Source organism: Dicentrarchus labrax, unplaced genomic scaffold (genome assembly GCF_905237075.1).
Source record: "Dicentrarchus labrax unplaced genomic scaffold, dlabrax2021, whole genome shotgun sequence".
Lineage (NCBI taxonomy): Eukaryota > Metazoa > Chordata > Actinopteri > Moronidae > Dicentrarchus > Dicentrarchus labrax.
Genome location: NW_026136713.1, coordinates 17,456,359 through 17,480,594, shown reverse-complemented (window position 1 = coordinate 17,480,594; position 24,236 = coordinate 17,456,359). Strand labels below are relative to the sequence as shown.

Here is a 24,236-nt window from a genome sequence, read left to right as displayed (position 1 = left end):
CTGCTGACTTGGGTGGAATTAAATAGAGAACTCCTCCAAACGAGCATCGATCCACAGAGTTTACAGCGTTGGCTCCGTCTGCCACGGCAGACCAAACAACAGGGAGCTCTGTGAGACAGCTGGGGCACACACACACACAAACAGGAGGCATTGCGGGCACACATGCAACACACATACACACTCACACACACACACACACACACTCACACACACACACACACACACACAGCAGAATGCATGTGCACATGGTGTGGGTCTTTGATTTTGATCAGAGGACTTCACAGCCGAATGTGCTTTAGAATGTAAAAGCATGTGTGCATCTCTGATATTTGATGTTGAATTAAATGTGTGTGCGTGTGTGTGTGCTTGCATGAGCAGATTCACTGCTACTGAAGATGAACACAAATGGCATGAGTTGCTTCAGAATTTTTACAAGCTTGTTTCACTAATCGCAAATCAAAGCGAAGAAGTTGTTTCTTCCAAAAAAGTTTAATAAATAATTTGAGATGTTTACCAGTGAAATGTTTGGAGAAAGTAAACAGTCCCAGAAAACTTGTTTTTAGCTAATACTATGTATGAGGAGCAACATATTTATGTTCAAGTTGTTTTAAACCTGTAAAGCTGCCATGATGAGAAGCAGTAAGTTAGCAGTTAGTTACCATAGAGCATTTATTTCCTCAGGCGCTGGTGAAGAGCAAAACAGAACTAATAGGGGAGTGAATATTGGACCTACTCACCAGCTGGGCAGAAACAGGACTACAAATGAATGATCTGTAATTGCTGGATGTGAACGTTGGCAACTCTTCATACAAAAAAACCCCCAAAACAAATCAGCTATTTCACTTTAACGTAATAGTTCCAACATTAGGTCCCCTGATACCACTCTCTAGTGGTTAAAGGACCACTGTGTGTATACCTTTGTGGCATCTAGCAGTGAAGTGGCACATTGCAACCTTTTGAATACAGCTCGGCCTTCCAGGCATGTAGGAGACGCTGCAGTGGCGAAAAATGTATCTATGATGATCCTATCTAGATTCAGTATCTGTTCCGGGCTGTTGTAGAAAAATTCTGTTGATTCATCGTCCCCTCTCTCTCTCTCCCTCCCTCCTTTCCTGTCACTCTTCAGCTTTCACTATAAATTAAAGACAATAAAACCCCCAAATATTAGTAGTAATAGGCTCGTTCTAAAGTAATAAAGACACAATATTTCTTACTTTTAGCTGTCAGCTTTCTGCAAATAGATCCTCCTCCTAAATCCTAAGTTTTACACACAATTTGGTTTTAAAGGTCCGATGTATACTGATTTTTAGATTCTCCTACACCTGGAAGGGAAGGGTGAGACGAGAAGTATTAAGTTGGTTGCAATCTCACTGCTAGATGCCACTAAATCCTACACACTGGGTCTTTGAAGGGAGTTAAGTGGTGTAACTAGCTTGATGCACTTTATCCTTCCTCCCAGTTATTCTTTTCCCAAGAAACAGTTACGTCATGTAACAGTAGATGGCCGTCATGTTGCGAAAAGCAATGCAGTGGCTGTTGCAAGGTCACTGCGGTACTACATTCAGAAATGGACAATAGTTGCCATTGTTACCATTAAAACAGATCAGACCACAACACAGATGTGTGTATTCTGTTAATTTATTACATTTGGGAAAGGGAGTGCAGCAAGAGGCAGACATTTTAGACCCGGAGCATTATCAGTAAACATAATGGCCTTGTTCCACAACATTTATCTTTCTCGCATGAATGTAACATGTTCAAAAAAGAAAAGAAACATCACTCCTACCTTCAGTATGGACATCATTATTTAGCTGCACGACCATGTGTTGGACTCCAGTGATTCCCTTGACTAGCTCATCAGCATTCATTACCACTGAAGAGGAGGGGGACATGACATGTCAGCACTTGTGTGAAAACGTGTCAGTATGTGTGTGTGTGTGTGTGTGTGTGTGTGTGTGTGTGTGTGTGTGTGTGTGTGTGTGTGTGTGGCTCTCATCTGGGTCATTATATCCACAGGCATGAAAAAAAATGGGTTACAATGACATACATCCCTCCACATGACAGAGGCGAATAGAAGAGGGGGAGGGTCTTCATTTGAGCATCGCTCTCTTCCACCTGTGACCACTTGTCCTTAATACCGATCTATATTTTCATGTTTTTGTTCATTTTTCAGTGGAGAAACCCATTCTCTGTTTATTTGTGTTCACATGTGTGCATATGTGTGTGCGTGTGAGTGAGAGTGTGAGAGAAAGAAGAAACACTGGCGAACCTTGCCAACATGGTGACAGAATGTGCCATGCGTGTGTTAAAGTGTGTGTTAAAGTGTGTGTACGTGATGTGTGTGCGTGCCAGCTACGAGACTGCCGGGCAGCCAGGTCAACAGACAGACTGGTCACCATAGCAACAGTGCCACACTCTGTGCCAAGCTGTAAATATGAAACTTGTGTAAAAAAAAAAATAATAATAATATGGAAGTATGACCGTCTGTGGAATCGGGGTCTTGTTCCACAGGTGGTCCATCTGAGTGTTTCCCGCTGACGAGCCATTTACAGTATGTGAACCACCTTATAGCAGAGTTGTATCCAGTTTTTTTCCGTGTGTGCTGGGAATTTAACCCTCAGTCCTGTCAGTGTAACATCTCTGTGCACTGGGCTAAAGGAGTACACCTGCCTTATAGGGTATACAAGAACTACGAGTCGTCAAATTCTTACCTCTGTGCTAAGTTCCCTCTCTGGCACATGACCCCTTGTCTGGTGAGAGTGCTCACTAGTCTTACTGGCAGTAGGAGATTTGAGAGGGGGAAGATGGGGGATGCAATCCCACTTCTCCATCCCCTAGTAGCAGAGACAGTGCAGGTGTTTAGCTGAATATGTTTTTGTCTAGCCTGCCCGACTCATTGATCTTTTATCTGACTGAGGTTTGTTCAAGTTAGAATCTGTGGCCCCGAACACGGCTCTGAAATATCAGCAACCTAACTGTGCTGTGTAGCGATAAATCCACAGTCCTGTCTGTGGTGCTGAGGTAGCAGATGGATTTGTTACTGCATCTCTCTCTCTTGCTCCCATCCTCGGATCTGTAATAGTCTCTAAACTATATGCTAAAAGCAGAATATAAATAACAGCCTCAGCACTCTATAGATTAGTGTCACCTTCATGATTGAAGTAACAAGGAGCAACGTGTAATCGTGGAAGAGCGAGAAAATCACAGCGATGCACTGCTGCCTGTAGTACTACTATAACATTTCTATCATCATTCAGTAGCGTCTGTGCTGCTGAAAACACACAGACTATATTTTAGGGGAGACATGACTATATATATGTCTAGTTGTAACATTTAGGAGGATCTATTGGCAGTAATGTAATATAATATGCATAACTATGTTTCCTCTTCTTTCTTTCTTTTTTCTTTCTTTATCTACAGACACTCCAAATCGCCTTCCGTACAGGCTGCCATGTTGAACCGCCATGTTTCTACAATAGCAGGACAGACAAACCAAACATTAGCTCTAAATAGGGCCGTTTGCATTTTTCCGCAGCACTTGTGGTCACCATAGTTTCTCCTGAACACTTAGAAGGGGAGGGTGAAGTTAATTGCAATCCACAACTACACAGCTTGACGCCACTAAATCCTACACGCTGGTCCGTTAATGGAGTCAGAGGAAATGACTCTCAAAAAACAAGTTCAGCAAATTATCAAACGGCTTCTGCATAAACAGCTTTGTGTATTGTGTGTATTTAAGAGTCACAATGATGTTACCATCATGTTTACAGCTCAGAAACATGGCCTCAGCTGTAACTTTGACAGTTTCTACAGGGTTGTCTGTATTCCTCATTGAGCCTGGTGGCCACTAGCTAACATGTCAGCTTTAGGCCAGTATAATATTATTTCTACTAATAGTAATGACAATTCCACTTTCTATCAATGATTTTGCTTCACATAACCAGTATTTTTTTTTAAATATTGTATCAGGAACAACAAATGTCTGTAAATTAAATCTGTACAAATCAATGCTTTAATATTAACAAAGAACAAACAACTGTGTAATATGAAGTAGTGTACAGGTTTTTGTCACCAGACTCTTTCAGCTCTATGGAGCTTGTTAGTGTCGCTCAGCTCATTGTTTGGTTTTACAGCCTCAAACGTTACTGCTCAAGTTCACTCTCACAGCTTTCGTCAACCTTGTTTTCAGCGGCAGTGGGCATCAGCTGGCAACTTTATAATGTAATAATATGTCACATTTGTGTCAGCTTGTGTCAATACCCCCATATCCAAGAAGTCAATTCATGCTGCTTAATTTTCATAGACTGCTCCTTTATGTTTACAGTTACTTGGTTCAGCCATATCATGTACTCAGCTCCCCTGCTGACACCCACACACAATGCACGACTTCATCTGTAATCCACACAAAACCTGATACACAGTAAGCTTTTCTTTTAATATAATTCAGGAGCATTAGTACATTAATATCTACAGTGGATGTTTATATCACTGTATGTGTCTGATAGCAGCAGCGTCTGAGGTGTACCGATGTTAAAGTCACCTGAAAACTCTTTCAAACTCATTATGCAAATTGTGCAAAAATAGTCAACATACAGTATCATGGTAGCACATTACATTACACCACACACCCAAGGGTGTGTGCTCTGCCACATCTTGTTCTGCCAGTTAAATTACTTTAGGGACTAAAGCAATACTTTCTTTTTGCGGTCTGTTTAACCACATATATCCCTCATGTGAATCCATGCTAATGCACATCCTCTCCACAAAGCAGGCTCCATGTCTGTGGGGTCCATGCATTAAACATGGGGCAGTTGAAGGGAGAACACGTTGGAATACCAATAGTTTTACCGTGGAAAATCTGCCTAACCATGTTGTCGAACAAGGCCCCCCAAAACCATGATGGGAATCTTGTGGTTAAAAGAGAAAGTGCAGTCGGTGTCACTTGAGGCGTATTGTAATTCTAGTCTTTGTATTAAATTCAGAAGTACAGTAAATTAAAAACAGCATATGGAGACACTGGAACAATATTATGCAGATTCGGTCTCAGCAGAGAACAGAGACTTATTGGATTCCTCGGCTTAATTTCTGTCTTTTGATGCATATTCAATATTAGAGGCCAAAAAGGTTATGGAAAATGTTGACTGAGCATTTATGGTGAATGTCCCTAAAATTGGACGAGCAGAGCTGGATTAACCTGCCAAGGGGCTGAAAGGTTGGCATTATAGCAAAAGAAACACAAATAAAGATGGATTTAAGGGAATAGATAACCCCAAAATGAAAAATCAACTCAACTTCCATAACAATTGAAACTCCAGTGACATTCATCAAACCACCAAGCACACAGTCATCATCAGATGTCTCATGCATCATAAAACAATAACCAGCAAATGTCACAATGAGGTAAATATTAGAGTTTTGGACTTCCAGAGAACTCGTTGTGCTGTATAACTATTTCTATTCAGAGAACTACTCTTATAGTCACACTGTACTTTCATTCACAAGACTTAAGTGCTACATGACTTTGGCTATTAGTTAAAATGTAATTTCATTATGCATGTTATGTATGTCCTGAACAGTGAATACAAATTCTAACAGGGTTCTACAATTTAACAAGGTTAAGAGTGAAGCACTCCTTTGTGCACTAGCCAATCCTAAAATTAAATATGGAGCTTAATCTTGGATCAAATGTTAAAGGTTCCTGAATATGGTCTTGTGTTTTGTAATGTTATGTTCAATGTATCTTTGTTTCCTGTCCTAATGTATGTCTTTTCTGTGATGTTGAAAATGAAGCTGCTGTGAGGCGAGAACAAAATCAGGCTTGATCTGAAAATAAAGTATCATCATAATCATTAAAATGGCTCAGAACTGTTAACATGCTGAGAATCAATCATTAAAATAATTAGTGCTGCTTTATTTTTGGAGTGTGACTACAAACATCTTCTCATTTGCACAATCAGGTTTTAATCACTACTCTTCTGCCTCAAAACACTGGGAACCTTATTGGCTTCCTCCAGCAGAGGGTGCTGTGCACGCACACCGGTAATTACCATTTGAATGTGACCACATGTCTAATCCTCTCCACGTGGATTCAGACTACAGTGAGTCGGTAACTGTCCGGACTTTCCCAAGGTGTGCCAATTACAGGGAAATCTAAAGGTAAGTCATACAGGGAACAATAGTCTGTTGCCTGTGGAAAAAGTGTTTCCTGGTTCCTGTGTGCAGGAACATTCACCACATTTACAAGGTAATTCAGTGACAACATACAGAGGCACACAAACACAGATATTTTATCTTAAACGGACCAATTAGAAGTATCTGTCCTTTGTACAGTCACTGTTTTGTATTGGTCTTGCAGACCTACCCTTGACCCAAGAGAGGAGGAAGAAAGATTGTATGTTAGCTTATAGTATATGCACTTTATCTGCTTTCATGTTTTTGGTAATCACCTGTATTCGGATTAATATTAAGATAAGGAAAGGGGAAGTTCAAAGTAAAAACTGGGTTATTTCTTAGGTTTAGAGTCACTCAGCATTCCTTAAATAATTCCTAAACTGTAAACTTAGACAACAACCCCAATTTAAGCCTAAAGTTAACTTCTAACCCCATATCTGAACCTAAACTGTCCAACTCACTTGACCTAATTTCTCAACCCCAGGTGTAAATGTACTCACGAAAACAGAAGAACAAAGCTGTGTGTGTGTGTGTGTGTGTGTGTGTGTGTGTGTGCGTGTGCGCGCGCGCGCGTGTAGACCTTGAGCTGTCTGCCCTGATACCAGTGACAAACTGAGAGACAAACAGACGGGTGTCTGGTATCACTGAAACACTGGTTTTGCTGGAAACCAAACTGTGTTGGCTTATTACATCTGTTGTTTCATTTTGCATAATACCAAGTGCGGGGGGAGTTTGGGGTAAATCTCACTGAACTGACCAAAAGTCTCTTCCAAGTTTTGCTGATTCCCTAAAATAACCTTTTCTTAATTATGTATTTGTTATGCGTGAGCTTTTTCATAAGAAAACGTTATGTTTTTAAGACAATGTAGGCCTATTACATTCATACCTTCATCCACATTTCAAATTTGACTTTTTATAGTAATATAATGCTTCATCTAGTGCTCATGTCTAGGAAATTTAATTTAACACAGCAATAAACTTGTGACTGAACCTTTATATGTTACCATTTTACTGTGTGAAGAACCATTATTAAGAGGTTTACGACAGAAATCCTGGTGCTCTAAGCAGGACTAATTAGAAAAACGAATGCCCCTACAAAAGAAAAGCTTGCTCAATTAAATATGTTATATGAAATATGTTAACATTACTGCTCAGCTGACTCTGTTAGTTGACTTCATAACTTGGTACTGTTCTATTTTACTGGGCCATCATTTACTAATTATTTACAGAAGTATTCTAAAGAAATCTCTCTAAACAGGTGCTAATTATAAGTCAGCTAATTACAGTAACTTATAATATAATAGTCAGTGCACGAAAGGTTGGTTGCACATGCAGAAATGTGAAATTTGTCTACAGACCAGTGTACAATGTACAATAAGATTTAAATAATTTGTAAAATTGCTTTTTCTTTCAATGATAAAGCATTTATTCTGGTAATTAGTGCCAAAAGACAAACTTCTATCTAAGAAATCATCATGAAATTATTGATAAATAACTTTGCTCCTTATGTTATAGTTTAAGTGAAACTGTTACTTTCACTTGTCATGTGAACATCAACTTCTTTCTGAACCAAAATAAAATGCAATGCAAAAGAAGAGGAAGCAGTTCATATTTACTGTAAACACTCCCAATAGGTCACACCCCAACTGGTCAGTAAAAATCAGGAGACAGGTTTAGTCATCTCCATTTGAGCTGAATACACTTAGTATGATGTTATTAGCTATAATTACTCAGAGGCATGTGACTGACATTTACACCATCCAGCTGGACTCATCTGATTTGGCACCATGGGAGCGGAGCGAACATGAAACAATGACTGCTGCCATGTAAAGTGTGTCAACAACCTGTTGACGGAAAATACCCGCGGAATAAATATCCTGATTCCTTCCTGCACATGTGCTGTTGTGATTAATGGTTTCAAACAAAGCCAGCAGGACTTCCTAGAGGAAAGAAAAAGAGAGAAAGGGGGGTAAACACAGCTATGCAGAGACCGTCAGATCAAATTAAATACAGAAAAGAAGACTGAGAATAACTCCCATTTCCTATGCTGCTACATACGGAAAGGTTACAGAGCCTGTCAGGGGAAATTAAATTCCTAGCGTCCTTGAACGCAGCTAAATGCCACAGGGGAGCAGATTAGAAACATTACATCAAACACTATAAAGATATTTATAGCAATATCTAGATGGAGAAACATTTTTTTACTTGATAGTATTTAACCAACTGCTGGTGTTTTATTTCTTTGTAGCTTTGTAGGAGGAGAAGAAAGTGGAGGGGAGAGAAGGAAGGAGGGGAGATAAAAAGATGAATGCAGTGATGTCAGTCCGCCCCACTCCTATTCAGTAGAAATGCTGCAGAGCAGGGCTGAGCCTGCATACCACTGCTGCTGACGACTGACCTGATCCCACACACACACAAAGGCACACTCTTACACACCCTCACGTCACACACACTCATCATACCACACTCACAGAGGCGCTGGAGCTCAGAGCAGAGCTGGGAGATGCTACCGGCTGGCAACCACTGAGTGAGTCCACTTTCCCTCCTCTGTACTCTTCTTTCTTTCTCTCTCTGTCCTTTTGTTGTGATTGCCATTCTGCTGCCCCTTCTAAGTTCATTTATCTCTCACACTCTCTCCTCTGTCGCTGTGAAATGGCCAGTGTTTTCTCAGACTGAGAGACTTTTCAAACTTTTCTCTCAGTATGCCATGCACATACCTTTCTCGCCTCTCGCTGCCTTTCTTTCTTTTCTCTGCATGTGAGCGGAGACAGAAGCAAATCCCGGAGCTATTTGCATGTTGGCGCAGAGCCAGACCTGGATGCTTTGCTTTTATATTTGAATAACAGAGTTGAGCGTATGCTGATCCGCTATAGCGCTCATTTTGTCCTCGTCTGATTTCTGTTCTCTGAGGAGTCTGTGTGGGCTGTTATTGTCTGTGATTAGTTTACCATGTTTACATATTGATTTGAATATTTCTTTTGAGTTTCTCATGCATGAGTTCAAATGTGCACAGTTGTTACAGGAGCTGTTACGCAGGTTTAAGCTCAAAGGTGTGATTCTTTGATAGAATTGCCACTGAGTGGGCTGTTTGGTAGTAAATCTTCAAGTCAGGTCCAGTTTATTTGTATTGCTTTAATCACAGAGTCTTAAGGGGTTTCACAACTCCCTACATTATGAAACAATGAATGAAAACACACTCCCCTTCTGTCTTTAGACAATAGACACTCACATGGAAAGGAACGTGGTTCACAAAGACCTCACCCGTAAAACCGATTGAAAGAGACTTGTGAAGTGCTGTACAGAGTTGATGAATGAATGGATGCTGGTTCTAAGACTAATAATGCAACAAAGCTGTGTATACATTTAAAAATGAATGAAGTGAAACTACTGCAAGCTTAGAGTTTGCCTAGTTTTACTACTTGAATAATGAAATTAGTATCAGAAACAGAGAACCGGTTCCTGGTTCCCAGATTTATGAGCTTCTCCGTTTTTAACACCACAACATAATTCATTGTAAATATCTTTATAATGTGTTTCAAGCAAGATCAATGTTCTTTGCCTCCCTTAAAAGAATAGTTTGACATTTTACACACCAATCACATACTTTTACACATTGGTTTTTGTACAGATCAAACAAAACAAAGCTGTTTTTCAGTCTTTATTCACCTACTCCTGGCTGTATCTCTACATTTAGCACTCATGCACGAGATTGATGTCGATCTTATCATCAGACTTTAACTTTTCAAAGAAAACAAGCACAGAATCATGATTTGTTTGTTTTCTTGCCACCTTGCATTGTATTTAAAATTCTTTCACAAATTTGCATTCAGTCCCGCATCAGCTGTTATTTGTTTATTTGGGACAGAGCGTGTTAATGAACATCAGTATAAAAATACATGATGTAAGTATGCTTGAGTTAGCAAGAATGTAAATTTACATCCGTAGTCCTCAGGCAGGTAACAATAACAGAAACAATGACAAGGCAGAAAATAATAGTTTTAGGTTGAAACCATAGAATTTAAGTCTATTGTGGGGTTTAGTATAATTGTAATGTTTCGACATCTGCCACACCTGAAACACAAACTTAGAAGGTGATATATAATTTTTGGCAGTGTCTACAGCTTTTACTGTAATATCAGAGACCGTCCTCGAGTGAAGATTGGTGAACTGTTATCACAGACACAAACCCTATTGGCTCTCGCTCGGCAACTCACTGTGTCACATTTTTCAAAAGTGTGTGCGGGGCGGACACTGCTTCTATACTGTGTTTACACATAGATTAAGGCAAAGGTTGTTTTGTGGGGATCTTAACTTCCTGGATGAGTTATAACTAACTGGGGCACGCTGTTGATGTCTATCTGTGTCACGTGTGTTAATAGGGTAATAAAAATGGTGTGTTTGCTTGTGTGTGTGTGTGTGTGTGTGAGAGAGAGAGAGAGAGAGAGAGAGTGTTAATGCAAAAATTCAAGTGAACTATAAGCTGTCTTTTGCTCTCTATCTGTGTCTGTTACCCCAAGATAGCATGCAGTCATTAACGCCCCGTATGTGTGTTTGTGTGTGTTGACATACTGAACCTGCCCCTGTTTGCCTCTGTCAGTATTTAAAAGCACAACAGCATTCTCGCTGTCTACTGTATGCAGAGTAAACACTGCATGCACACACACACACACACACACACGCATCAACTCACACACACTACATTTGTGGCTTATTTGCTTTGGGCCTATTGTGTTCTGCCAGCCTGAACAGGATTGAATGGACGGGAACAAAACAATACAGTAGATATAATCTCTCTCTCTCTCTCTCTCTCTCTCTCTCTCTCTCTCTCTCTCTCTCTCTCTCTCTCTGTGTAAAAACCACAACAGCAACCTTCAGAGCTCAGTTGATCCGGACACACAGTGCCTTCACCCCCAGAGAGCCTGACACACTCCTACTGCACCGACGAGGAGCTCTCGACAAAGGACACTACGGTGACCTCCAGTAGTTAGACTGCACCTGATCCCGCATTCTTCAAAGAAAAGGGAACCTGACTCTGGAGCAGGAAAAAGGAGCGATCATACCCCACCTGCTGAAACACGACCCACTGGACGGAGAGACAGAGGGGCTGACGGTCATCTCTGGCACTCGGGGAATAGAGGCAAGATGCTGGCTAAAATCCTTGAGGACATGTGGGTGGAGCCCGAGGTGCTGGAGGCCCTCAGCGAGGAGCAGAAGAGGATCCTCTTCTTGAAGATGAGAGAGGAACAGGTTCGCCGCTGGAGAGAGCGGGAGGAGAAGGACGAGAAGGAAGGAAGAGACAACATGGACACAAGGCCAAAGAAAGGTAGAGTGAGATCCTTACTGCACTGGTTACACTGGTGGGAAGTACCAGTGCATAGGGAACACATGCGTCTCATTCCATTACACAAGTATGATTGCCCGTAAAGCAAAAGAGGAAAACACTGAATAAAGTAGCAATGTATTTTTATAGAAGGGAGGAACAGTATTTCTGGGAAATGCCTTCATTTCAACAGTAACATGACTCACAATGAGGTTAAAACTAATAGCTTCTTTAACTTATTCCTTTACAGTAAAGCACCAGGATGTCACAGCGCATTTTACATTGATCAATGACAGAATTATGACATTTACAGTTATCTGTACGTTGAATCAGACGTTTCTTCAAGATGCAAATATCTTGCTAGGTTTAAATTTATATTAGAAGACTAAGACCACCGATAAGCCTACATCCTACAGCTGATTAGCTTAGCTTTAGCATAAAGACTTAATACAAGGGGGGACAGCTAGTTTACCACCTACCAGCTTACCTTTGACGCTCATAAATTAATATGTTTTATCTGGTTTATTTAATTTGCACACAAACCAAAGTTTAAGAACAATAAATTGCAGTTTATTGGGGGTTATTTGCCTAAGTACTTGCCTGATTGCTTTGATGGGTGCAGTTACTTCCTGCCTTCATACTTATCGTACAAATATCAGAGCGGTAAAAATCTTCTGATCTGCCTCTCGACAAGAAGGCAAATAAGCACATTTCCCAAAATGCGGAACAATTTTTCTATCTTTGTTCACCTCCCACCAACGTCCCTGTCATGTCCTCACTGTTTTGTCTGGACATTTGGGGGTTTATGTGACCTAAGGAGTTTATATATGTGGTAGGTTTTGATTGCTGATTCTTTCAAGAGCTTTCAATTGAATTATTTGATTGCTGACAATCAATACAATAGTTTTTCTCCCCCTGAGAATGAATTGCCGGTATTGAAGAGACACTGAATCAGCATTAAGGGAGATCACGTTTGCAGGGAATATAATTTAACAGTTAAATAAATGAAAAAGATAAAAAGAAAATCTTTTGGAATTAAAAATTCTGATTTTGGTTGCTAGTCACAATTTCTTCTGGCGGTGGGATGCAGCTGGAGGGATTTGGATTCATGATTTATTGTTTAAATCCTGGTCCTGTTTAGTCCTCATACCCAAATGCTGCAGACATTTTTAAACAATCTATAAGGAGAGTGTGCTCCCTCTGCAGCTATAGCTTTCATATTGTCAATCACTATGTATTTCTAGGAGCTGCAAACAAACAAACACATTTACTATAGTTTATTACACATATTTCAGATTCTGCTAAATTGCACATTCATTCCCTTTTACAACTAATTAATGACCAGGATTCTTGAGTGCACACGATACACAAGCTGTGTAGTAACACCCTCTCCGGTTACCAATCTGATTAATGTGTTTAAACTACACCCAAAGTAATCTTTTCACTGCCCTACCTGTCTGTCTTACTCATTTCACCCACTCTTCCTCCATATATACGGTGTTTATCTGAAACCGCATCACCTCCACTGGCTGTGCCGCACAATGTGTGTTTGTGTGACAGACAGACTCTATCACTGCCAGTCGACTCATTCTACGGGGCTGAAAGCTGAATAAGATTGAGTAAGCCCTGCGGTTTGGGGCGTCGCCACACTTTAAAACCACATATTAAGTTACTGTCTTTGTTTACCCAATCTCTGCCGTGTCACCTGAGAGCCGACAGAGTGTGTGTTGCCTGCTTGTTTGCCTTATACAACATACAATCCAGTTAGGCGTCTTTCCTTCTTTGTTAACCATGCCACTGCCGGGAAAGACAATCATTACATGTACATGCAGGCCTATAAACGTCACATAAATACACAATTAGTTACCTGTGAACTAGGATTTCTATTATGTGCCGCATTTCTTTCTATTTGTGGGTGCGGTTCTGTAATGGAAATGTCTTGTAATCACAGTTATGAGATGAAGGTGTGTTGCACAGACTAACCGTGACTTATGTCAAAGATGGTCTTTGGTCAGGTGACATCAGACTGAGACGTCCACACAATATACCCTTATGTACTGAGTGGCTGCACACAAACACAAGGCATTCCCTAAAATCTGAACAGCAACAGAGCTGCCTTTGTTTGTTTTCTAAGAAATCTGTACAGTCACTTCGCTGTTAGGAGGTGCTTGTTTCAACAAGCTCCTACAGTATCTGTTCGTCGTGCCTGCTGTATCTTTTGAAGGGTAAATCTGCAGAAAGCATGCTGCGGTAAAGCTCTCTGAGGATTTGAATTTTCAAGCCACACCCCAAACGGTGATGTCATGGCAGGTGTTACACCTTTATCAGGTCTTGTCATGGAAAACACCTGTTATCACACACTGGTGGGGAGTGGGGTTATTTTTGGTTACTGTCTCATGATGAGGTAACCACTAAAAATACCCTTTTTTTCCAGGGTGCAAATGTAATGGAATAATAGTGTCGTGTGTGGAATGTATTAACGACAACAAAAACAATAGAATCTATTATAGTACTACATTATTATGCATTTATAATACTTATACGTATGAATGTATGTTGTTATTGGTATAATTTATTATAAAAGGAGAGTTTTGCCCTCATTTAAGCTGATGCGGTGTGTGACAAAAGTAAACATTGGCACAATAAGATGTCGGTTGTTTCCAGTTCAAACCTTAGTGTGAGTTTCTGGTAAACTGCCCCGGGTCAGTTTCATGCAGACCTTCCTGCTCTCACAAACAAGGAATGAGGTCACCGTTATTTACTATTTTAATGATCACAAACTTGTTTAAACATGATTTATCAATATTCGGCTATTAATAATGTTTTGCAGTGAGATACAATTAATTTACTCCAGTGGAAAGACAGAGAAAAAGATGAAGAGATAAAGAAAAAAACAATGAGAGAGAGAGAGAGCCCACATGGGGAACAGTTCAACAGTGAGAGAGGACAAACCTCATTGCTGTTTTCCGAACTCTCTAGTTATAGGACAGCACCACCTTCTGGATAAAAGCCAGAATAACAATTTGTGAGATGGCTGCTTTTATCAGAATCTTGCCAAAACACTCTGAGATGAAAACATACAGATGGGTCACAATTTAAAGGCAAAACCAACTCAAACCTCCCAGTCATTATTCCATTCTCTGCTCTCCCATAGGGGTTCAAATGATTAACATTTTCATTCTCATCGGACCATTCAATTGCCCCTCGTGTCCTGTATGAAAGCATCTGCATTTGTCATGTTTCTCCACTCATTAATTCACGCGTTTTCCTTGTTGATGTTTTTATTTATTTATTATTGTATGTTTTCCCTCCAGTTTACAACAAACATGTGAGCTGGCTGCTCGGTCGGGATGGAGATGTGAGCGTCAGTGTGATTGGAGAGGTCGACGAGTTCAGATCCTCCAAGCTCCTGCAGAGCCTCATGAACAACAGGTACCACACTGATTGACTGATTTTAGCTGATTGACTGATTTTAGCTCTTTTGGCATTGACGTAAATGTGATTAGGAAGTAAGAAAAGCAGACTCAGTTGTTATTGTAGAAGTCAAGCAACTGCTTTAAAGAGAAAAAGGTGAATTCAATGTATGAATTAATGTAGAACATGACATTCACAAAAAGTGCAAAACATTAGACAGGAAATAAAATGAATTATCTCCACCATTTCCACCCATCACATGTTGGTAACATGGGTTTCAGAGAAAATCTCATTCATGTGGTTTCATTTGATACATTTTTCCAAAATAATTTGATGGAAGCAACAAAGTCAGAATATGCAAATCCGTTACATTTTACCAAAAACAGAACAAAAAAAAGACTATTTCATGTGTTGCATCTAGTAAATAATTAAGTTTAACTGTTTTTTTGTTATTTTAACATAACATTAAAAATATTTTTATTTTCTTTGAGCGACGGCAGTTTTGTCAAGTAGCTCATCCACCACATAAGAACATCTGCATAGGTTTCTGCCACCTTAACAAACCTTCAGTGTCTTCAACCAATTACATAACTCTGATATGATGAACAGCAGTGGAACTACAGAGTTTCAGTGAGCTTGCCGTCTCCCTTGTCCCAATTGGATTAGTTAAGTTATTTGCCATATGACTAACTGGAGGATTGGTTCAAAGGTTGGGACGGCTGTCTGTGGGACTAAAAATGAATGTCTTTGTCTTCCAGAGTCCGTAGTGATAATATGAATGGCATCCAGACAGCGGACTTGCTGCCAGGAAGAGAGGCCCAGCAGCTCGGCTTTAAAGAAGACATCCAGCTGTCTCTCGCAGATGTTAGCGTGAGTTTGTGTGTTTGTAATGTGGGTTTTGAAGTTGGGAGGGTTTTAGATGAACAATGACTCAAATTGTGTCCCACTTACGCACACAGGATGACCCAGCTTCACCAAACTGCCAGTCGTCTGAGGAGGACATGGACTCCTGCAGCGCTGATGACGACCTGAAGGACCCTGCAGAGGATAGCGACGGTGATTCAGGCAGCAGCACGGACAACCATGGCGACTGGGCTCCTCTCTACAGGCCACATCTTAGTAGCCATAGCAACCTGCCGCCGCTCAAAGCCCAGCTGTCAGACACAGAGAGGACTGGCCTGCAGGACAGAGGCGACAAAACAAGAGAGGAGGGAAGAGGTGAGAGAAAGCCCATTTATATGTTTGTAGATGTAGAAGTCTGTGATTCTCATTTATTGATCCTAAAGAGGTAGAAATTACAAAAAGCCCAGCCAAAGTAATAATCAGGTAAAATAAATTGATGTTCAAATTATAAGAATTAAGAACATCTACTATACAGTATACAAAATAAGGCATGAAAATGACTAAATACTGTATACACCAGCAATAGTGAATGTGTTCTTTATGCAGAACAGCCACTTTCATAGTGTTATAATATATATTTTATTATTTGATCATTGTTATGAATAGATTAACATGAAAACAGCATGTCATGTTGTTGCTGGTTGAGCTCATTTTAACTGTATTATACAGTTGGATGGTTTTAACAGATGACTTATCAGATGTTTTGTCTGTTAAATCTTCGATCTCCTAACTAAAAACTATAGCTGTCAAATAAATGTAGTCCATCCTGAGCCGATGTTAAAGGACTGTAATACTTAATGGGTGGAGCACTTTTTTAAAGGTCCAGTGTGTAACATTTAGGAGGATCTATTGGCAGAAAATGGAATATAATATCCGTAGGTTTTCATTAATGTATAATTACAGTACAGTAGTTTCTACAGTAGCCCAGAAAGGGAAAAGTTTTGCGGCCGCTGTAGTTTCTCCTTCGCACTTGGAACAGGAGTCCTAAGCACAAATTAGACTTCAGAGTTACTGTATCTATACCTGAATAAAACTACCCTGATGTAGGCTAACTTACTTGTACATCACACTTGAGCAGATTATATTTTATCATTCAGTCGCTGATGGAAAATCTAGGGAACATCTGAAGGTTTTGAATGTTTGGGTGGTGACTTGGATATTAATCCACTCTTTCCTTTCTTCCCCTCACAGAGATTGTGTGTTGTGAAGAGAAAAAGTCTGAACATGGAGGTCGCGTGGCGCAGCTCAGGAAGGCATTCACTGATGATCCACACAGCAAACCACCTGCCAACACCAAACCTATTTTACCTGCCAAACCTGCTCACCTACAGAAAAGAAGCACACCTTTGATCTACTAGGACCGAAGGTGTGTCCGCCCTGCTATGAGAAGCAGCGCCTTGTGTACGAGCGTAACGAGCTCTGTGCAGAAAATAATGGCTCAGTTCGACACTGTGGGGCCAGACTGAGGCCACATACGTGTGAAGAAAAGGATTCTTACTTGAACCCAGAGCGGTGAACTGAGATACACTTTGTTAGGCCTCGATTCAAGGACCTGTGTGCAGACAGAGAAACGTCTGGGGGGGGGTGGAGTGAGAGAAATACTTGAAAGCTTTTGAACTGAAGTCAACCTGAATGATAAAAATGAAGCAGCTTTGATGTTGCTGAGTTCAAATACGGTCACATAGTTTCTGTGATTGACAGGCAGACGCAGAAAAAGACGTCCGGAGAGACACAGACAGAAGACCACGGCTGGACACTTGTTCAATGAGTGTTAATGAAGTTTTATTATTCAGATGTCATAAGCAGAGGTTATTGGGAACTGAAACATTTATTTGATCAAACTCATATTCAGGTCTTTCTTTGCTGTTCAAAAGGTTTAAACAGTTTTCATTGTTGTCCATGTTACTGAACTGTTTTAACACCAGCGTTGACAACATCTTCATCTAATATATCAGCAACAATCAAAAGGTACAGGGGTTTGGGGGATATACTGTATATAATAAAAGGACTGAATTCATTTCATTTTTATCTAGTGCCTTTACCGTGAGGGTGGTTTTTATTAAATACATTTTATAATCCTTCATATTCATCTTTGAACACACACACACACACATTCATCGATCACTCTTCAGGAGCAGTTTGGGGTTTTTGTGTCTTGCTCAAGGAGACTTCAAAATGCTGTAAGGACGAAGTCAAAGCACCATATTCACAATAATTGGATAAGAAGCTCTATCGCCTGAGCTACTGTGACCCCATGTGTCCAAGCCAGGGGTCTCAAACCTACCACTGCTTGTATTTAAGGTATTTAACGGGAAATTATCTCCGTTTTCCACCAAAACCCGTTCGAGCTGGTGCCTGATTTCAAACCAGTTCTTTGCGTTTCAGCAGCCAAAGAACTGGCTCTTGGCCAGGAAAATTGGTTCCAGCGCGGCATGAACAGTTTGCTGGTGCCAAGAACCGCTTGCAACAGGGGCTTGGGGGCGCCTTGTGGCCAGCCAGCTATTTATTTTATTAGCTGTTTACCACTTTGAGCTATATGGCTAGCATAGCTACTACTACCAATATCTCACATCAGTGTTTCATTCGTAACATCAGTGTTACGAAGAAATGTTGTTTGTAACTTTAATGTTGCGTTCAAGGTTAGTAACATTGCTGTGAAAGATTTGTAGCTTGCTTGCATAACGGTAGCTAGTGAGCCAGCTAACATAACCTTGGTAACAGAAGTTGGAGACACATACAGTGGCTGTGTAGTCCAGTGGTCCCCAACCTGGGGGCCGGGACCCCCACTAGGGGTACAAATTGTATTAAAAGTTCCCTAAAAGCAGGAAATAATCTGCTCAAAATGTTACCAAATCACTCAGACAGGTTCACTATTTGGGTTCATTGTGCAGTTTATTATCAGTGGTTCTGTACTGTTATTGTTATGCACTGAATGTAATATGAAATATTCATAAAATAGGTCATGTAGTAAGTGGTCGTCAGTTTGCTCTATGATAGAAAAGAGGCCCCTAAAGGGAAAAGGTTGGGAACCACTGCTCTAGACTGTGGAAAAGCAAACTGGTTCTTGGAAGGTTTTTGAACCAACTCTGAACTGGCACTAGTTGTTAGTGGGAAAGGGGTATTATAGGAGGGTCGCTACAACATTCAAGTACTACCAGAAAGTGCAATATTCTGAAAATACAGTACTTTCTGTACATTTTTCTTTGTTGTTCGCAGCCACACAGCAAATGAAACCTGAAACCTGCTCTTTTCTTATCAACTGTTTGGATGCATTTGCAGGCATCTTTTGACCTTTGCCATTAATTTACAGTGTAAATACAAATACATAGTGTTACAATACGTAAGTGTTTTTGCTTTAATTGTATATGAAGGGGTGGTTTAAACTGATTTAAACGCAGGGGGGATGGGGAAAACAAATTCACCAAACGGCCAGTTTTATGTGAACAAGATATAATGGCGTCTATAATTATTAACTATAATTTATCGATATTGTGGAGGAATTATGAAAATGATGTCAGTAAGAAACAACAACTAACTACAAGGTAAAATATCTGACTCATAACTTAAAATTGACATCAACAAGGACTAAATAATTGTAGCTCTTTTAATTATTATTTATTAGATTCATACTTTGGTCCAGACTGAAATATCTCAACTACTATTTGATGAATTACCATGACAGTTTATACAGACGTTCATTTTAGCCAGTGGATAAATCTTAGTAACTTTTCCTATAGTGGTATCACCTGGCTCAGTACTTTGGTTTATGATTTAAATACCTAATGACATTCCCATCAGTGTGTGTTTAGTGCTAATTACCTAATATTAGCATTTCCAACATGCTAAAATAGGATGGTGAGCAGGGCAAAACATTATATCTGTTAAAAGCAACACATTAGCATTGTCACTGTGAGCATGTTAGCACTACATTAGCATGACATTAGCATTTAGCTCAAATGTATTGATCAAGTACAGTCTCATCTGCTAGCCTGATGGCAGACTCAAGATAAACTTTAATGAAGTTATTAGTTCTAGATTATAAGTTATTTGTTAATATGTGGTTTGATGTTGACCTTGTAGGTTAATTCTTGACCTTGTAAAGCAGGTTACCAAAAATATTCTCATCACAAGGTCCACTCATTTAGTTTATCCCGAGCTATGAGGCTCATCTCTCAACTGCTATCATATGACCGGAAATCCATACTTCGGTCACATGAGAACAACTAAAGCATCTCCATAACAATTGATGCAACTGATACCAAAATATGTGGCTGAAAGCTGTGGAAACCAAGTAAATAGACCTTTTGATGGGACTTATTTTGGTCAAGCATCATATTTAATATTTGGTTGCAAATCATTTGCATTCAATCACCCTCTGAAGTCTCGACACGAAGGCATCAACAAACACTTTCATTGTAAGCATCTTCGCTTCTTGCTTGTTTTGGGGCCTTTTTGCCTTCGGTCTTGTCTTCAGTTAGTGAAACACATGATTAGTTGGACTGAGGTCAGTTGACAGGGGCATGGTCAGGTGACGGATTTGGCTATGCGTGAAAATGACACTTTTTGCCCCTTTAAAACCTGCCATGGCAAGTGCAACTGACCTGCATAGTCATAAAACTGGAAGGGCTGTGTGTAAAAAGAGCTCCTATGCTGGTCAGCCAGCAAGGATTTGGACACCCTCACACATCCTACAGCTTTGAGTCAGTACTCTAACCTTATTGTTTCATTTCAATTCAGTACAAACCTATAAGCATGGAAAATCTGTCCCTGGCAGAGGTGGCAAAAGTACACACACTCTTTACTCATTACTTCTACTGTCAAGTAGAAGTGCAGATACTCGTGCAAAGCAGAAGCACAGATTCAACTTCTTCAAGTAAAATTGAAATAGTACAGGCTTTGAAATGTAGTCAAAGTATAAAATTAAAAAGTACAAGTTTCTACATTTTGACCAGCTGTTTCTGTGCGGTCAAGTCTTCCCCTCGTCTGTTTTGTGTTGTTACGTCTGTCATGCGTGATATACACCGGCCTTCTTGTCGGGAAGGCGTGCAATGATGCAAAAATTCTCTTCAAATTCATTAAAACTAATGTGAGGAGTATTAAAACTAATGTGAAGAGCCTGTTTTTTAATACAGATATTTGTATAAAAAAATAAAATAAAAGTAAAATTTATATACCTGAAAAAGCTACATAAGTACAGTAAGGAAATATTTGGACTTTATTACTTCCCACCTCTGGTCCCTGGACAAATATTTATAGACTGCATTGTAACTCTAAAGGGACATCAGATGCTAGAAACTACAGAAGAATACTAAGAACACGTGTTATCATTAAAGACATATACCAGTATTTCATTTTTAAGGTTTGAAGTGTTTGAGCTGCAGTTACTACCTAACTATAGGGTCACATATTCCCTTTACTTGGTCACTCATTTATTGCTTAAACTCTGCTCCTGCTGACACTTTAACTTTATTTTATGTCACCTTCTATTTGTATTTACATTGTGTGTTTGTCTAATGAGTTTATATGTCTTTTGTTGGTGTGAGAAAGAACAAATTAATGCTAATAAAAGCCTGAGTTGATCTTGTTTTTTTGCATCTAAGTTGTTTCTGTTCATATGCACTCAGTGTGTGTGTGTGTGTGTGGGGGGGGGGTTGCTGATAGGGGAAGACACAGAGAAGTTGTTGATGGTGGCCACTTACACAATGATTATCTATTCAGCGGGATGCATCAGAAAACCACCCATCAGAGATCAAACAGAGAGCACAGAAAGCTGATTAGCATGTGGTTTAGACTGAGACAGAGGGCGAGACGCTCGGGGAGACGGGGCAAATGGGAGTCAGGTCACGGGAAGCAACACGTCAGAGCCAACTCAATAAAGTTCTTCTCATTCCCTCACCGCCTCCAAAGCCTCTGAGTGTGCGTGTGTTTCTGCATGTGAGTGAAGAGCGTGTGTGTGTGTGTGTGTGTGTCTGTCCACCCATATATCTTGAATCATGTGACTTGACACGAGCAGTCATGCACGGTGTGAAAAGTCCCGCTATATATAGTAGGAGAGTGTTGGGTTTCCCAGCAAAGCATTGTAGGAGTCCGGTCATCTTTGTCTCATAAGAAAGAGCATGTCGTTGCTTTGTAATGTTTTTATCTACTGTAGGTGTCCACTGATGATTCTGTTTATTGTTTTACGGCAAGCTCTTAAGTCTGTGCTCTTTCTGTGTTGACTAAAGGCCTGTGTGATAGTAAACTTTAAAGATCATAACAGCAAGGATTAGAGTCTGTATGTGTGACACCATTAAAATGTACCTTATCTCATTTTCCGAATGAAGTCATTGTGAAGAGCTATAATGAGTCAGTTAGCAGCTCTGCTCTTAATGTGGAATCACACCTCAGTAATGGTATCATTAGATTTGGCACGAAATGGCAATTGTTATCTCATTTTGTAACCTCAGTGTTACTTCAGGATGTAACAAAGTAAAAAAAAAAAAAAGTGTTTTACTGTTAAAATTTAGGTCAGCAATTGTGTATTTGGCTAAAATAATTTACATTATAATAGTGTACAAACTACAAACATCATAAACCCACTCATATTTCAAAATTAAAGAGTCGTATAGTACAAAGCCGGTTTTATTTATATTTCTAAAATATGTTGTATCCTGCCAGCCTGATCTCACAGTAAAGTCATTACATTTTTACGAAAACGCATCATGTTTTATGTTTGACAGTACAAAAACACCATTTGGCCGTAACCAGTTTTTTACAGAAAGGAAAACCAACACAGGACCAACCCTTACCTTAACCAACTAAACCCTACTGATAATGGATTTAGTATTGTATACTAAGATTGAGACAGAGGCTGAGATATCCTGACCAAAAACACTAACTTATTCATTTCCCAGAATGCAATAAATTGCATCTCCCTGACAGGTAAATACCCATGTCTTTCAAAATCCATTTGTAATGCAGGATCGAAAATCTGTTGTCTCAGGGACCGTCAGGCTTGACAGAACTCCTCAGGAGACACCAAAGTCATGCAAATGTTTTCAGAGGCTGAAAACTCATGACTAGTAAACTGATTTTACGTGTGAAATTGGTTCCCCTTTAAACCCAGGAAACCCAAAACTTGAAAGAAAAATAGATGTAGCAACATTTTTGGACTAATTAGATGAAAATACACGATAGTAGTCACAAAATAAATGGCAGCCACACGTAGTTTAAACAATTTTAATGTTAGAGAATCCATTCAAATTCATAAATATACGACAGACAAGATAAAGTCAGTAAGAAATTAACAGTTTTAGCCACACTAGCGATGTGTCTCTATGGATACAGCTCACCTGAAATATACCTCAGCTAATATTCGTTATGATATTCGTGATCTTGCAATTTAGTTCAGACGTTCATGTCTCTCTCTCGCACAGAGAGGCTAGCATGCCTACAAAAAAACCAGAGATACACCGAGATGTCAAACTAATACATTAAAGCTTTTCTCAGAAGGCTGCTTCATGAATCAGGATACACTCATTCGGTTTTTGAGATTACGAGGCAAATTAATATTGTATGACATGAGCCATTGCTGCAATTCAATATCAGCATTATATAATTCAAAGTTAAAGACACCTCATGTTAACTGACATTACAGCTCTGGTCATGATCTGCTGCTCTGATTAAAAGGTGGGAATCATGCAAATGCAACATGGCAGGCAACTTACAGCTCATTATTCAACGGCAAAAATCAATTCCACATCATGAGGTGGCGTGAAAAGAAGCCTTGATGAAATATAACTGCAGGCAGACTTTATCACCACGCCTTGCCTAATTTCCTGGAACCACCGTGCCTTCTTTCAAATCAGCAGCAAGCTAAAGATTAACAGAAGTTTGTGTACACATTACCTCCGAAAACCGAACACCATGTGAAAGTGCCCGAGGATCCAAAATATCAGAATGTTTTCTGAGTTCATTTTATTTATGTTTGGGTTCAGACTGACAAGTTCTTTTTAATACCTCAAGTGTTTAATTTGAATGCTAGTAGTCTTTGTGCTTCTTTTTCATAGGTAGCATGAGACCAAACCAGAAGTGGCGCTGCTTAGAGAAGCTGGTCTATTCTGAATCCACCTTTAACAGCTTTAAAGGTCAAAGGTCAAGAGTCCCCTTTGACCCCAAGTGTCACCAAAATATAACCTGGGGGCAGATGAGCCCGAGCTTTTCAAGGATGTAAGAAACCATTGTATTTCTGTTTTGGAATAGCATGTGTATGAAAGTGAACACAAATGGATAACAGAGGCGTAATGAGGAGTGATCTCAGAAAGATGCTGTTTCTGCAAAGCTGTTACACATTTTCTAACACTGGGGATACGGCCAATGGGGGAAGAAAAAAATTCACAATGAGACACAGTGTCTCCAAGCAGACGCAGTGGCCAAAATTTCAAAGGTC

At 39.9% G+C, this 24,236-nt stretch overlaps 1 protein-coding gene across 2 annotated transcripts in view; it reads left to right on the top strand.

The window, feature by feature from the left end:
* The window catches only part of zgc:92242 (uncharacterized protein LOC436899 homolog), a 122,948-nt gene extending 101,556 nt beyond the window's left edge, over positions 1 to 21,392 (top strand). The window contains exons 1-6 of one of the 2 annotated variants that reach the window (XM_051421068.1): positions 8,479 to 8,698; positions 11,037 to 11,494; positions 14,806 to 14,923; positions 15,664 to 15,775; positions 15,865 to 16,123; positions 17,000 to 21,392. In XM_051421068.1, the coding sequence (XP_051277028.1) occupies positions 11,314 to 11,494; positions 14,806 to 14,923; positions 15,664 to 15,775; positions 15,865 to 16,123; positions 17,000 to 17,166 (837 nt within the window). In that variant the 5' untranslated portion in view covers positions 8,479 to 8,698; positions 11,037 to 11,313 and the 3' untranslated portion in view covers positions 17,167 to 21,392. Of the gene's footprint in view, positions 1 to 8,478; positions 8,699 to 11,036; positions 11,495 to 14,805; positions 14,924 to 15,663; positions 15,776 to 15,864; positions 16,124 to 16,999 lie in introns of those variants that run through there. The other variant, XM_051421069.1, reaches the window with a different exon arrangement.
* Positions 21,393 to 24,236: the final 2,844 nt, after the last annotated feature.